This window comes from Aquarana catesbeiana, linkage group LG05 (genome assembly GCF_042186555.1).
Source record: "Aquarana catesbeiana isolate 2022-GZ linkage group LG05, ASM4218655v1, whole genome shotgun sequence".
Lineage (NCBI taxonomy): Eukaryota > Metazoa > Chordata > Amphibia > Anura > Ranidae > Aquarana > Aquarana catesbeiana.
This window is the reverse complement of record NC_133328.1, coordinates 6,368,848-6,386,004: the sequence shown is the minus strand read 5'-3', so window position 1 is coordinate 6,386,004 and position 17,157 is coordinate 6,368,848. Positions and strand designations below refer to the sequence as shown.

Sequence of the window (17,157 nt, the reverse complement as noted above, 5' to 3'; positions counted from 1 at the left end):
GTTATACTTACCTGCTCTGTGTAATGATTTTGCACAGAGCAGCCCAGATCCTCCTCTTCTCGGGTCCCTCGCCGGCACTCCTGGCCCCTCCATTTTGCCAAGTGCCCTCACAGCAAGCAGCTTGCTATGGGGACACCTGAGCAGGCTCGCTCCCAAACCGCTGCTCTGTGTGTCCATTAACACACAGCCGTGGCTCAGCCCACCCCCCGCTCTCTCCCTATTGACTCACTGGGTGTACTTAACAGTAGAGGAAGCCAATGACTCCTGCTGCTGTCTCAGCCAAGGAGGAGGGAGAGACCTGGGACAGTCGAGGCTCTCATGCACATTGCTGGATCATGATGGGGTTCAGGTAGGTATTTGGGGAGGGGGGGCTGCTGCTGAACACAGAAGGTTTTTTTACCTTTATGAATACTGTAGAATGCAAGGTAAAAGGTAAAAAAACCTTGCGCCTTTACAACCACATTAAGGAAGTTGAAATATGAAGCTTGGTAATGGTGAACTAGAAACAGTGCATTATTAATGTACAGGTCATACACAGAGGGAGGAGGAGGTGAAGGGATAACTTACAGGTCACAAATAGTAGGTGGATGGAGAAGAAGGGGTTAATGTTGAGATATGTAGGATAAGGGATATGCAGGATAAGGGAGGTTAACGCTGGACCCCAGGAATTCAGCCACTTTGTAAAATGTGCAGGCATACTATGTTAACACAGACTTCTACACACCCTAAAGAGTCAAACTACAAAAAGAATGTATTGCTAAAAGAAGCGATGTACAACAATTTATTAGCATTATTAGCACAATGACCTAAGACCCCCACATATAATCCAACCCTCCCCAAAAATATTCCTCTTAAAACCAAACATACCACGTAGGGCAAAAATACCCCTCGTATGACCGAGGGTCAAAGAAGTGCAAAAAACCCCACAATAGGCAAGCCCATGCTCCCCAATGCAAAGCACCCCCCTTGATTCCTAAATAATGGCTCAAAGCCAGATAAAAAACGGGATCCCTGCAGTTCTTTATTAAAATGGAGCAGTGTGTGTCAGTGTAAAACACATAAAACATATATCACACTATTCCGTAATGGAAAGATGCACAGAATGAGAACCACACTCTATAATATCTACAAAGCTACCCTGGTCATAAGTCCATCAGTCAGTCAGTGGGACTGAAAGGACAATGGGATTGAACATGGGCATATCATAATGCAGGCAAATATTTATACATCCGTATTCCATGTGAGTGTAATGAAGGTTATAATCAGTCCCAACTGCTTAATCCAGGTAAGTAGTCATTGGGAACAAGGCGATATAACATCACTGGAGAAAAACGGGATATAATGCACAATACTGATAAAATCTGCTCAGATATTCATTCATTGTACATAGGAGATTGCAACAGATTCAAGTGAATTAAAGCATAGAAACGTGAAAGGATTCCTGCAGCATGCAGGTAATTATATTCACTCCCAATTATAGGTAACACTTCTCAATGTTTCTTCATGGTAAATTTACTCACAGGTCCCGCTGGTCACTGTACAGAGATCTCCACATATATTCAGGGGAAATGACCTGTCGGTGTGCTCCCACTACATACGGTTTTTCCAGCTGGCAATGTCATTGACTGTAAGATTCAGATTGTGCTGATCAGTATTTCTATTTCAGTATATAGTATAGTGATTCTCCAGAGTCCTTGAGAGGAGGCTGGATGGATTTCTCCAGTTAGATGGACTTCGCCGGTCTGTGCATCAAATGCTCGGGTTAAAATATCCCTGAAAATGGGTGGCTGAGCCAAGTAGGGAACAGGGGTGTCTGTCCCAGTGTTTAGATGTTTACATGTTTTGTTCCTATACACCAGGAACTTCTTCTGACGAATTTATTCAGTGAGCTCTACGTATATGTAGCAATAACTCACGGTGGAGCTGCTGGTTTAAGCGGGCTTGTTACCTTACTCTCCTTCCCTCTGTTTCACCGGCACTGGGTCTAGGGTTCCTTTTGAGTTTACCTCTGGACTATACACGCACCAACACTTGAGTAAGTTTTCAATGCTTTATTTAACAACTTGACAAAGAAAGTAGCAGAAAAGAGGCGGAAAGGAAACTGCAGAAGAAACTCAAATCTTTTCTTGTAGGATTCTTGACAAATGTCCTGATAGGATTTGGAAATTACTATAGAATGCGCTTCCCTCATGGGACACACTTCTTGCTCGCCTGGATAGGCCTCTCTCACTTGCATAGCAGTCAGTACGCAGCACGAACAAAAGTCTCTGCCACAGACTTGTTAGGGGGTAAACCCGTACGATCCTCTGCCACAGGATGTATTGGTTTTCTGCAATGAACGTCAGTCACAGTGCCTGAACCTTTAAGCCAACCCGGCTACACTATGCTGTATAGTTACTTCAGGATACGTCCTCCAACCGAGTCACCAGGCCCCTCTCAAGACCAGCACGCTGCGTGATCCTTCCATGACGGGTCCTCCCCTGGGATCTCCTCGGTTGTCCAGCTTCTTCACTCGGGATAGACAGCTCAGGACCATTCCTCGGCTGCTGTGGTAGGTCCCAGACAAGCTTCTGGGCCCACCCCTGCACCGCAGAAACGTGGGCCTCCGGAATGGAGGACCACGAGTTGGCTCTCTAATGCATACCTGTCGGCCAGGAGGGCCAGCAGGTGGCTGTAAAACGAACCTCAAAAAATGGCGTCTGTCCCATATATACCCTCGCCCAGAATGCAACTCGGAGGACCACCTCCACCGAGTTGTCTCCGGGACAGAAGAGCATTCATACGCTTTGACACGTTGCCTTTCCAACACTAACCAGTAGTAACAACGACACCCACCGGTCAGTATGGAAACGTCAGCCAAGCTGGAACAGAGGCAAACCTAACCTTCTTAACAAACAAATTACTAAATTTACCTAACATATGGTAGATTGCAAATCTACCAGCGCTACATATATATATTAGGTAGGATTCCCACTCACTCCATATTTGTTGCATATACTATAAGTTAACTCCAATGAGGTGCATTCCACCTTGTGGACTTTTCTCTTTAGTTCACATCTAACTGTTCAATTGTGCTCCAGGAAGATAGATTCCAGAACTCTGATGCTGCACACTATGGTCTCAGCTCCTTCAAGTGTAGTGGATGCAGCTACTATGCCCGCCCCTCCTCTCCTCCTGCCCAATCACAGAAGCCTTTGTATTATGTGAACTTAGGGAGGGAAGGGGGAGGCATAGCTACTATATTTGCTTTTTGCCTTTCACAGCCCAGTGTCTCCTCAGGGAGCTCAATAAACCATTTAGATATAAATAATAGAGATAAGTCCAGGAGGTGTCATACACCTCATTGGACTTAACTCATAGTATGCCTACACATTTTACAAAGTATCTAAACTCACTGAATTCAGCTTGAAAGTATATATGAACCCTTACCTATTAAAACAACCCTTTCAGTTTAAAATGGAAATGCAAGGCAAGGGAGAGAGAGTTAGGCTAGATAACTGGGGAAAAATAATTTTGTTTAAATTGAGTGTCTTTGCCCAGGCCCAGGAAAGAAGCTATAAAATATTGACCAGGTGGTATAGATACTATACCCCAAGAATTTGCAAAAAATGCCGCCATACTCTTCCTCGCATTGTTGACATTGTGGTGATGACACAGGCACCACATTACACCTGTGGTGTTCCTGTCTGCTGTTGACACCATTCTGGGAAACTAGAAAATGTCAGTGATTGTTTCATGGTGCCAACATCCTGTTGTATGAACAGAAAAAAGAGAGTTCCCCTTGGGGTTTGGACTTTAGCAGCACTCAGATAAATGTAACAACTTAATGTAGTAGAAAAATGATGCATATATTTATTAGAATTACATAGTTAAAACATGGAGTATACATTACAGCCACTACTGGTGATACAATTGTTACAAATAGATGGTATGTAGGAAATAGCCTTCACCCAACGCGTTTCGGAGTCTGCTAGAGATACTCCTTTCTCAGGGGTAGATAGGATATGATAACTCTACAAACTATCAATGCCTATACACATTATTAACCATAAATTACTATACGTGCATCGATTGCATTTTAAACTTACAATTGCAACGGTCAGATGCTTATAGCACACTCCATTGGTTTAAAAACAGAAAGCACAACGTAGCCCCGGGAGACCGCCATCACCCTGGAAGGCCCAGCAAAGAGTATCGGTTAAAAAGATACGCAACAGTCATCCAAATATTATCAGAAGCCCAAGACAGGGAAACTTCCTGAGTGTGGGACAAAACCAGACCCACTGAAGCCCATAGATGAGATTCTACAATGTAAAGTCGAAAAAATATGTATGTTGAAAATATATATATGTAATTCACAGAGTTTGGCCCACTAACGATTTTTTTAATGGCGTCTTAGACATACCTTGGTGTTTGTTCAAGATGGAAGGGATAGATGTGGTCCTTCTGATTGAAGTCTGGGGGAGGCACTAGAGGGTCAAAGTATGTGTGTCAATGTCCTTGCTATCATGCAATTATATTTGTATCAAGTTCGTATTGGGTTCACTGAGATGGATCAAGGAACTATACTGATAATATTAAGGATTATAGTGCAGCATTGATCCAAACTGCACTAATATTATACAAATTGTACCAAAGTGCTCAAATACTGTGTTATCATACCTACATCTGACCGCAATAAATTCTTTTTTGATCCCCTGCAGATTTTGTAAGTTTGCCAACTTACACAGAAATGAAGGGTCTATAATTTTTATCATAGGTGTATTTTTTATAATAGAGACAGAATGTCAGCCATAAATCCAGAAAAAAAAACACTAAACAAATGCTATAAATTAAGTTGCAGTTCAGTGAGTAAAATAAGTATTTGTTCCCCAAGTAAAACAAAAAAGCACAAAGGTGAGACGTTTCTTGTAGTTGGTGACCAGGTTTGCACACATCTCAGGAGGGATTTTGGTCCATTCTGTCAAGTGACAGCCAAGAAGCCTTGAGGATTTATAGAAGATCTGTAAAGAAGAGTGGCTCAAAATCCCTCCTGAGCAGGGACACCTCCCCCCCTAATCCATGCGCTCGCCCCCTAATCTACATGCAGGGTGCCGGATGCATGGATTCCAATGGAGATTTTTTTTTCTTTTTTGAAGCACATGTAACGATCTGGGGTAATTATGCTCTAGTGGTGTATGTGTTTTCAGGAACACTGGTCAGTCAAGACAATTTTTAAGGGCATGGCAGCCCAATTTTTTTAAAACGAAAGAAACTTCACAGAAAGTCTTCCCTTGCAGGGGGTTCCACCATCATTGTATAACAGAAAACTTCAGCCTCCTAGCTCACTCACTCTTACTTAGTCAAACTCCCTTCTGGAGCTTACTTGCTCGGCTGCGTGCTGCTTGGTCACGGGCCACATCTGCCTCCTGCAGACATACACGCTTAGACTCCTAGAGACCGCCTGTCTCTCTTTCATGGAGCCATCTCCACCTGAAAGCCCTCCCAACTCCTACACCAGGCCACCTGCTGGTAGGATGGAGCTGTTCCTAAGTGTGAGCCCTGAGCTCTCTTCCTGAGGGGAAAATAAACCCAGCCCACAGGTGTTCAATCACCATGACTGTCTTTGCAAAAACCAGGCTGAAGGTGCTAATACACACCATGACCTGGGGTTGCCTCTCCACACACGTGATTAGAGCCTGAGGCTCTAATTGGCTTCAAAAAAGGGTGCTCTGTGCCCTGAGCCCACCCAGTTGTGTAACATTAGTGAATTAATATTTGCTATGATCTTCCTGCTTCTCCTCCCGGCCAATCAGGAAACTGGTCCTGAGACTCGATTGGTTGAGAGGAGAAGTGACTGAAATGGCCGGGCAGGGGGGAGGATGTATGTGGAGATCTAGGAGATCCGGCCATCCTCATTGGAGCGATCTCTCAGTGGCAGTGCTCTGCATCGGCACCAACACGGCCCGACTGTGTGAGTACCACCTGTGGGGGACCTGGCGGGGGCGGTCGGTGCACTTCGCTGCCATCTGCTGTGTCTCAGTGTTCTATATCGGCACCCGCAGGAGGGGGGGGGTTGGATGGTTTGTTTGTGTAGACTGTAATATGTTTTACTGTACCATTTCCTCTCACAAATAGGAGCTTTCTTGTACATGTTTCTTTTTTTTTCTTCTGCAATGGTTCTATTCTGTATGAAGCAAGTCAAGGAACTTTCATCCCAGAAAGTACTCTGCCGTATGTATTCTATACTTTCTCCAATCTGGTCTGGGCCAAAAAATGGGCCTTGAGCAACAATAAGGGATAAATCTCAGCCTTGGTCATCCTGTCTCAGATACCTTTTGGCCTTTTATTCCTTAGTTAAGGCCTTTGTTCAGGTATCTTGCATTTCTCCTCCAGTTTTCCTCTGTCCCATTGGGACACCAATCTGGCTCTCTAAGCTCTTCAGAAACAACCTTTTGAGTCTATTAGGGATATTCCCTTGTCTGACCTTACCCGTAAAGTGGCCTTTCATGTGGCTATCACCTTGGTGTGGAGAGTCTCTGAGAAAGTCTCTTTCCTCTCAAAGGTGGCCTCTGCTTCATTCTTCATTTGTGATATTGCCCTTTCTTATATCCTACTCTGAAATGTCTTTTCACTGTCTGGATGTCATGTACAAATTGAGAGATTACCTCTCAGCTACTGCTCCTTTTCAGAAATCAGTCTCTCTCTTTGTGTTTCCTGCAAGATTCTTTAAGAGACTTTCTTCCTCTTGTTCCACTGTTGTTAGGTAGATCAGGCAAGTTCTCACCAGAGTCTATAGTCTGAAGAATTGGGTTCTTGCATTTCTTGTTAAGGTACACTCTGTTATCAGGCATCTGTTACATTTGCACCGCAGCCACATGGGCTTCTGTTCTCACATTTGTTAAAGTGGTTCTAAAGGCTCAAGTTTTTTTTTACCTATAGGCATTCTATGCATGAAGGTAAAAAACCTTCTGTGTTCAGCTGAGCCCCATTGCGATCCAATGATGTGCACAGGAGCCTCAGCTCTCTGGGAACTCTCCCTCCTCATTGACTGAGACAGCAGCGGGAGTGTGTGAATGGACTCTCTGGGCAGCTGCTCAGGAGAGAGCCTGCTCAGGTGCCCCTGCAGCAAGCTGTTTGCTCTGGAGGCACTTGGCAGGAGGGAGGGGCCAGGAGTGTCGGCAGGTGACCCAAGTAGAGGAGGATTGGGGCTGCTCTCTGCAAAACCATTACACAGAGGAGGTAAGTATAATGTGCTATTTCATTTTTTAAAATTTTAATATCACTTTAAGTTTCACCAGGTTGATAAGTGGACATGGCCATAGATGGATTGACAGTTGGCTGCCTGGTCCCTACTGAACTGGCTGAATTTTGATCTATCTTTGGCCAGGCAGGTATAACATGCTTTAACAGATAGGACCAAAAAAAACCTTGTAGGGTGGGTTGGAGTGGATGGGAGGGGGATCATATTTTTGCAAGATTTTCCAACATTTTTCCTGGACTAAAGCCGGGTATACATGATCAGATTATCGGACAAATTTTCGTCTGTTTTTTGTTGCATGCTAGTCTCATATCGAAAGTGAAGAGGTTACTCAACATACGAAAATTCTCGTACGACTGAATTCAATGTCAGAAGTGATGTAATGTGTTGAATAGTTTTGTATGTGTTCTTTCATTTCTGAGCATGCGTAGTCTTGCTCTTACGATTTTTTTCGGGTGAAAACTGTACTGATTAAATAAAAATCGGACGTTGTGTTCACATACAACAAAAATGTTATAGCCTGCAAATCCAGTTTGCTGTCGAAAGCACCATATTAACAATCAGAAAATTGGCAGATCATTCGCCGGACGAAATTTTTGTTTTTTGATTTTCTGATTGTGTGTACGGGGTTTTACAAATTCTGAGGAAAAGACATTTCCAGCAGCACATCAGAACACAATGCTCCCACACACATTACACTTCAATAGTAGCTGTGAGATTGTTTTCAAATTTAGCAGGAGCTTCTGGGCAGCTGTAATGGAGGTTTTATTTTGTAGTTAAAATGTCATTCCACTTTAAAATATATTCATTAGGATTATTTTACTCAATTTTTTTCTGTTATCTTTTTCTTCTTGTACAGTTTGAATTCTAATAACGTGATGAGCAGTTCCTGCACCCATCTGGCATTGGGAATAAGAAATAACCAGATACTGAGAATATTTGACCTGTCCTATAACAATCTGGAGGGTCCTCATTTCAAGAATCTGATGACAGCTCTGACCACAAGCCGGATAGTGGAATTACTGTGAGTAGAATAGGGCTGATTTAGAAGATTTTTTCTGGGACGCCCTTACATCTAAAACATATGTTGTATAATATAAAAAGAGAAGAACATTTCTTGCTTCCTGTTGGAAACACTGACTGGAGGATACTTGTTTCCATTCAGCGAAGCATGCAATGCTCCTACTTCCTTCTGTCCTCCTCAGTATTCCCTTCCCTCTCCCTGCTCTCCTTTGTAGAAAGACACCTTCTACTTTCTGTAATCAGTACTGCAAACATGACTGCTGAGAAGGTGCGTTTTTAACCAGTTATTACAAAAGCTTTACCTTGCCCCCCAAAAAGGCACCAGACTGATTTAACTACTTGGCGCCCACGCTATAGCCGAAAGACGGCTGCAGCGCGGGCCTTAATTGCCGTGAGGGGCGTCCAGTGACGTCCTCCCAAGCGGAGCGCTCTGTGATCACCAAGTCTATGAGACTCGGCTGATCACAGATCAGAGTAAGGGGTAGATCCCGACCCCTTACTACGTGATCAGCTGTCAGCCAATGACGGCTGATCATGTGATCTAAACAGAAGCTCAGTAATCTGTATTTTTTTTCCTCACGCTGTCAGCATGAGGGGGAAAAAATACGATTATCGGCTTCTGTCAGAAGTACATCGGTCCCTCACTCAGAAAGCTGAAATTCCCACCAGTGTCACCTGCCAGTGCCCACTGTGCCACCTACCAGTGCCCACAGTGCCACCCATCAATGCCCACCAGTGCTGTCAATCAATGCCCATCAATATCTAATAATCAGTGCCACAGATCAGTGCTGCCTATCAGTGTCACATACCAGTGCCTATCAGTGCCACCCATCAGTGCCACCTCTCAATGATGCCTATCAGTGCCCCCTTATCAGTGCCCATCAGTGCCGCCTATCAGTTCCCATCAGTGCCGCCTGTCAGTTCCCATCAGTGCAATCTCATCAGCGCACATCAGTGAAGGAGAAAAATTACCTGTTTTCAAAATTTTATAACAAACTATGAAACAGTTTTGTTTTTTTTCAAAATTTCGGTCACTTTTTGTTTTATTTAGCAAAAAATAAAAAACCCAGCCACAAATAAATACCACCAAAAGAAAGCTCAAAAAAAAAATGATAAAAATTTTATTTGGGTAAACTATAGCATGACCGCGCAATTGTCATTCAAAGTGTGACAGCACTGAAAGCTGAAAATTGGTCTGGGCAGGAAGCGGGTTTAAGTGCCCGGTAAACAAGTGGTTAAGTTGGAAATGGGGCAAGGCCACAGCTTTATTGAATTTGCCAACTCAGTCACAGTTATACCGTGAGCATCCATAACAAAACACAGCTAGTCTAAGAGGCCTGTCTCCGCCATCGGTGCGAGACAGGCATTAAACTGATCCCAAAATGAAACTTGAGGGCATGGCCCATAAAGCAATTTCCATCGTTTGCAAGGTAAAACCGCCAATAAAGCTGTGCCGAAACTCACAATGGACGGACGGGCGGGTGGGTGGTCAACTATTGTGACGTCAGAATCTCCTTAGATTGATTTGGACGTCACCTTGTGTAGCCTTTTTTTTTTAGAGTTCAGACTCCACCCAATCACCTCGTGCCTTAGCAGCCTATCCCACCAGAGCCACTTATCCTCCCTGTTTTAGGTTGACTCCCACGCCTGCCCTGCGGCCCAGTCGCCTTTATTCATCTTGGCAGGGAAAAAAAACACTTATAAAGCATTTTTGTACATGAGTTCAGGAGACTTTAGGAGGATTCAGCATTTTTTTTCTGCCAGAAAACTGCTCTCAAAAACCAGACAGTCTCTAAATGCTGAGCTTAAAATATGCCTTTTACTCTCAATAAGGCTGGTTTCACACTGGATGTCTGATCAGGTCCGCCTGTCAGATCATCCATAGCTTTCTGTGGAGCAGCAGATGTCAGAGGACATGTGTCCACTGACGCCCGCCGGCATTCGATACGATCCTGTCCTACAAAAACAGCGTATCGGATGACAGTCGGATGGAAACGGAGCGCCTGCGACACAGAGAACATTGGGGCTGTGTCCTTGTCTGCTCTGCTTAGCGGAGCATTCACGGACCTGTCATCCGGCTGCTCAGCGGGCAGATCCTCTGCTGAGCAGGTGGATGCGGACTAAGTAGAAACCAGGTGTGAAACCAGCCTAATGGCCATTTAACGCCATAGAAACGCAGTTCGGATGCAGTCCCCAGATGCTTTTCCGCATACGCATTTTCAATGCGTTCCAATGCGTTTTTGGTGCTTTTTTAATGCGCTCCAGTGCATTTTTCCCCCTTTTTTCTTCTCCTTAAGGACAAGTGTGTTCTAGTGCATTTTGATGCGTTTTACCGCGTTCCAGTACAGTTCAGTGCAGAAAAAAAATGCAGTATGTTCTACTTTTTTTTTCTGGAACTGACCGCACTGGTGTGAGCTATGCCATTGAAAACATATAACCTACTAACCATGCGTTTTTGATGCAGAAACAAAAACGCACTTGACTGCATGTGTTGTGAACCGGCCCTAAAAGTGTTCTAAGTGCAATATTTTGCGATCCTCAAGGGGTGCTATATAATGTGTTCTGATAGATGTCTCCCAAAAATTAGCCTAGCCTAAAACAGTGTGCATAGACACATAGGATAAGACTAATAGCTTCTAGGAGCAGAAAAAAAACACTCATAACTAGATGCTAGGAGCTTAACCACTTCCCGTCCACGCTATAGCCTATATACTGTATATATTTCTGCATTTAGTGTAACCTAAATATTCAGTGTAGAATCTATATTCAGTCAGTGTAGGCAGTGTTTTTGATATATACAGTATCTCACAAAAGTCAGTACACCCCTCACATTTTTGTAAATATTTTCTTCTATCTTTGTATGTGACAACACTGAAGAAATGACACTTTGCTACAATGTAAAGTAGTGAGTGTACAGCTTGTATAACAGTGTAAATTTGCTGTCCCCTCAAAATAACTCAACACACAGCCATTAATGTCTAAACCGCTGGCAACAAAAGTGAGCACACCCCTAAGTGAAAATGTCCAAATTGGGCCCAATTAGCCATTTTCCCTCCCCGGTGTCATGTGACTCGTTAGTGTTACAAGGTCTCAGGTGTGAATGGGGAGCAGGTGTGTTAAATTTGGTGTTATCACTCTCACTCTCTCATACTGGTCACTGGAAGTTCAACATGGCACCTCATGGCAAAGAACTCTCTGAGGATCTGATAAAAAGAATTGTTGCTCTACATGAAGATGGCCTAGGCTATAAGATGTTTGCCAAGACCCTGAAACTGAGCTGCAGCGCGGTGGCCAAGACCACACAGTGGTTTAACAGGACAGGATCCACTTAGAACAGGCCTCGCCATGGTCGACCAAAGAAGTTGAGGTCACGTGCTCAGCGTCATATCCAGAGGTTGTCTTTGGCAAATAGATGTATGAGTGCTGCCAGCATTGCTGCAGAGGTTGAAGAGGTGAGGGATCAGCCTGCCAGTGCTCAGACCATATGCCGCACACTGCATCAAATTGGTCTGCATGGCTGTCATCACAGAAGCAAGTCTCTTCTAAAGATGATGCACAAGAAAGCCTGCAAACAGTTTGCTGAAGACAAGCAGACTAAGGACATGGATTACTGGAACCATGTCCTGTGGTCTGATGAGACCAAGATAAACTTATTTGGTTCAGATGGTGTCAAGCGTGTGTGGTGGCAACCAGGTGAGGAGGACAAAGACAAGTGTGTCTTGTCTACAGTCAAGCATGGTGGTGGGAATGTCATTGTCTGGGGCTGCATGAGTGCTGCTGGCACTGGGGAGCTACAGTTCATTGAGGGAACCATGAATGCCAACATGTACTGTGACATACTGAAGTAGAGCACTATCCCCTCCCTTCAGAGACTGGGCCGCAGGGCAGTATTCCAACATAACGACCCCAAACACACCTCCTAGATGACCACTGCCTTGCTAAAGAAGAGGGACTGGCCAAGCATGTCTCCAGACCTAAACCCTATTGAGCATCTTTCGGGCATCCTGAAATGGAAGGAGGAGGAGCGCAAGGTCTCTAACATCCACCAGCTCCGTGATGTCATCATGGAGGAGGGGAAGAGGACTCCAGTGGCAACCTGTGAAGCTCTGGTGAACTACATGCCCAAGAGGGTTAAGGCAGTGCTGGAAAATAATGGTGGCCACACAAAATATTGACACTTTGGGCCCAATTTGGACATTTTCACTTAGGGGTGTACTCACTTTTGTTGCCAGCGGTTTAGACATTAATGGCTGTGTGTTGAGTTATTTTGAGGGGACAGCAAATTTACCCTGTTATACAAGCTGTACACTCACTACTTTACATTGTAGCAAAGTGTCATTTCTTCAGTGTTGTCACAAAAAGATAGAAGAAAAGATTTACTAAAGTATGAGGGGTGTACTCACTTTTGTGAGATACTGTGTGTGTGTATATATATATATATATATATATTATTAATATATATTCTGCATTTAGTATAGACTAGATATTCAGTGTAGAATCTATATTCAGTATCTGCAGGCAGTGTAGTATATATAACAGTGTATTGAAGTGGTTAAGGGGAACCCCACGCCAAAATGTAAAAAAAAATGGCTTGGGGGACCCTTATCCAAGCATGCAACTTGGCAGGCTGCAGGAAAGGGGGGGGCGAGAGAGTGCCCCCCCTCCTAAACCGTACGAGGCCACATGCCCTCAACATGGGGAGGGTGCTTTGGGGAGAACGAGAGCCGCACCGCCCCATCGTAATTTGATGGTGGACGGGCGGCAAGCAGTTAAAGACAGACTAAGGACACCCCCCAGGCACGATATTTAAAGGAATATTTCATTTTTATTGTTTCACTTTAAGCATTATTAAAATCACTGCTCCCGAAAAAACTGCTATTTTTAGAAAAAAATTTTGCATCGATACATGTCCCCTGGGGCAGGACCCGGGTCCCCAAACACTTTATGACAATAACTTGCATATAAGCTTTTAAAATGAGCACTTTTGATTTTTCATATTCGTGTCCCATAGACTTTAACAGTGTTCACACAAAGTTTTTGCCTGTTCGCATGTTCTGGTGCGAACCAAACCAGGGGGGTGTTCAGCTCATCCCTACTGATCACATGATGTACACAGAAACAAAACAGAAACCTGAAGGCACCCCACCCCAGGCTGCCTGGGTACCCTTGTTGAAAAAGGCTGGTTTATCTCACTGAACACAATAAATGAACACAATAAATTCCCTGTTAAAATAATTCTTACCCAGACACTTGCAGTTTACAGCTTTCAGTGCTGCTGGCTCCTGCTCTGTCAGTGCTGCTGCCGTGTACTTCTGGTCTTCACAAAACAGAGTTAACTATGGACAGTGCAGTCTGCAGCCAGTCTGTTAGTATGGTGGATGGAGGAGGAGGGAGGAGCAAGGGAGTGCCTTGCCATCCTAGGCTATAGGGCTGTGTGTTTCTATTGCTGCACACAGTGTAGGGAGACACAACTGTAGTCCCTGCATACAAGGATGGCTCCATAGAATGAATGCTGCAAGGGAAATAATCCACCTTGACACAGGAAACCTGGGGCAGTGGTTGTGACACCAGCTTAAACTGGAACATAGGCAAGGATTAGTTAATAAAGATGCTGTATACTCAGGAAGTGCTTAAATCTGCTGCTGGAGGTGCTTAAAAGCTGAGGGTGTGATATCACTTCAAGAGAGACTTTGTTGTGAAATATTATATTCATGTTTTTTTCCTATTCTTCTTCTTTTCTTTTACAGTTTGGATGGTAATAACCTGACATCCTGCCCCCACCTGGCCTCAGGAATAAGAAATAACCAAACACTGAAGAGACTGGACCTATCTCGGAACAATCTGGGGGGTCCTCATTTCAGTGATCTGATGACAGCTCTGACCACAAGCCGGATAGAGGTATTACTGTGAGTAGAACAAAACTGATTGTATTAATAATTTTTCTAGAACTTTTTTATCCATAGCAGACAATATAGTAATGAAGCCTTAGGGCTCATTTACACTTACTTCAACTTTAACACACATTAAGCACAGCCCCTACTGCTTTAACATGCTTTTTTTATGTGTTTTTGTTGCTTCAGCGATGCTTTTGTGATACTTCTGTTTTGAAGCTTTAATGGAGCTTGGTGAATGCCCTGTGTGTGTTGATTTTCTATTTGTTTCAAAGGGGCCCAGTAGAACTCCAGCTCATTAGTACCCCCGTTCAGCTTTGCTGATTTCCCATTCAGTAGTAACCCCTAGCTCTTCTGATCCCCTGTTCAATAGTAACCCCCAGCTCTTCTGATCCCCTGCTCAGTAGTGACCCTCAGCTCTTCTGATCCCCGCTCAGTAGTAACCTCCAGCTCTTCTGATCCCCCACTCAGTAGTAACCTCCAGCTCTTCTGATCCCCCACTCAGTAGTAACCCCCAGCTCTTCTGATCCCCCACTCAGTAGTAATCCCCAGCTCTTCTGATCCCCTGCTCAGTAGTAACCTCCAGCTTGGCTGATCCCACGCTCAATAGTAAGTTCCAGCTCTGCTAATCCCCCACTCAGTAGTGACCCCCAGTTCTGCTGATCATCTGGTTTTCTCATCCTGCTCTCTCCCTGGTTCCCACTCACCTCCTGCTATATTGCTACCATGCTACACACCACATGTGACATCTGCTAGTTTCCCTTGCTATGGTCCCTTAGCTCTGCTGATCCTCTGCCTCTCAGTCCTCTCTCTTCAGTCCTGTTCACCTTCCGTTATAGCATTCCGATGTTACACACCATATGTGCCGTCTACTAGTTGCTCTGCTCCAGTCCAGACCCCGTTCACCTTCCTGCTCCTCCACACTGCACACCAGATGTGACGTTTGCACCAGACATTTCCAGAATATATACACATGAACCGGAAATGACTGCTGATGACGTTTTTCCGGTTCGCTTGTTGGTTTCCCAGTGCATCCTGGGATATACCATACCTGTAATACCTCCAAAACAAGGCTAAAGCCAAATAAAAGTCCCTCAGAAGCTTCAGGTGCATCAACTGAGCATTGTCTAAACTTCTATGGAGGCTTTGGAGATGCTTTGAAGCACCAAGAAATCAAAATGGGGGATCATTTTTTAAGTAAAGCAAAGCAAACACAACATGTGAACAGGACTGTAAGGTCACCATTTTATTTAGTGGGTGGGGCTTTGACTGTCATTCAGAGTGCTTTACAAAAGCGTGTCCACTGAGCAAGGGATCAGCAGAACTGGGAGTTACTACTGAGTGGGGCATCAGCAGAGCTGGGGGTAATAGTGAGCAGGGTATCTGCTGAACCAGGGTACTAATAAGCTGGAGATCTGCTGACCAGGGATACTAATGAGCTGGGGATCTGCTGAGTGGGGGGTTCAACTGGGCCTCTTTAAAAGAAATCAAAAATAAAAACACACACAGGTTATACGGACCGAGTCCACGATATTCATGTTGTGTTTGTGCTTGCTGTGATCGGAATGATGCTCTGCGATCCCAAGTCCTAAAGCTGACCCAGCTACCAGAACCATCAGGTACATATGGCCTGGTGAGTGGCCAAGGATTAGAGTCCGTCCCACTTTCATACCTCTAAAAATCAAGTAACATGAAAAATGAACAATGTATTTATCTAGGCGAATTCAGGCACAACATTCATGGATTTGCAGCATTTCTCTGCCAACAGAAGAAAACAATACCGCTCAAACAGTAAAGACAAGCCCGTAGCAACAAAAAAAAAAGGCAAAGGGCTTCATGATAGGGGAGATGGTGATAACCTTCCCCTCCTCACTCCCTGTCATTGACCCTTTCTTTTCAGTTATCAGGATTGGCTGGTTGTTTTTTTAGGAAGGTGGGGGCTGCTGTGAGGGGAGACGTGCAGCAGGGAACACAGCAGCAGACTCGTGGTGGATCCAAAGAAGAAGGAAGTCTGTGTTTCCCCTGTCTTTTCTATGGCCATGAGTGACTTGAACAGCTCCTCCATGCTCAGAGGGGAGACCTCGGCTGCAGGGGACAGGACACCACAGCGTGCTCGGCGGTCACGGCCACCCAAGCGTTTTAGTCCTTCCGTGTACCCCAGGGCTTTGCGTCAAAGCTGGAGCTCAAGTTTAAACCCTCCAGGCCCCCCCGTCCCAGTGCTCACCTGCTACGATCAGTGCGGGCTCTGGGAGGAATCCCCATCATCAGCGGAGCCCTTCCAGGCGGGACCCCTCTGCTGTAGTTCCTGGGTGGTCGGGGGGTCATTCTTCTGGCAGTTAGGCTCCCAAAAAAGTCTCACACATGTGGTATCCCTGTACTCAGGAGAAGCAGCAGAATGTATTTTGGGGTGTAATTTCACATATGCCCATGGCATGTTTGAGCAATATATCATTTAGTGACAACTTTGTAAAAAAAAAAAATAGGATTGTACTGCCCTGCCATTTTAGCACCTCAAGAAATGACGTAGGCCGTCATAAACTAAAAGCTGCGTAAATTCCTGCGTAAAATTTGTAGACGCTATAACTTTTGCGCAAACCAATAAATATACGCTTATTAAATTTTTTTTTTTACCTGAAACATGTGGCTGAATACATTATGATGGTTTGTAGCAAGAGATATACAAATAAACCGCCCCTGAATCTCTCTTACTCCACTGCGCCAAAGAAAAGTGCAAAGCTATATAAAAGATGTGTAAATTAATACAAAATGTGTGTACATACACAGTGTACAGTGAAAAAAGCTGCCACTTAAATAAATACGTAAACTGATCAGAATCCCAAAACTATACCTCTCACACGTTTACAGATAGAAATAGCGGCGCTAATATAAATTGTGTAAAATAATGGGTCAGAGCAGCATAATGCCTATGACCCTCTACTTATGCATAAAAATATTAATAATAATAGTGTCATGAAAAATATTAATTTTATCATGAAAAGAAAT

At 44.3% G+C, this 17,157-nt stretch overlaps 1 protein-coding gene across 1 annotated transcript in view; it reads left to right on the top strand.

Moving 5' to 3' along the window:
* The window catches only part of LOC141144049 (NACHT, LRR and PYD domains-containing protein 3-like), a 184,645-nt gene that overhangs the window by 83,388 nt on the left and 84,100 nt on the right, over window positions 1-17,157 (top strand). The window contains exons 7-8 of the mRNA XM_073629399.1: window positions 8,100-8,264; window positions 14,011-14,169. Of these exons, the coding sequence (XP_073485500.1) occupies window positions 8,100-8,264; window positions 14,011-14,169 (324 nt within the window). The remainder of the gene's footprint in view (window positions 1-8,099; window positions 8,265-14,010; window positions 14,170-17,157) is intronic.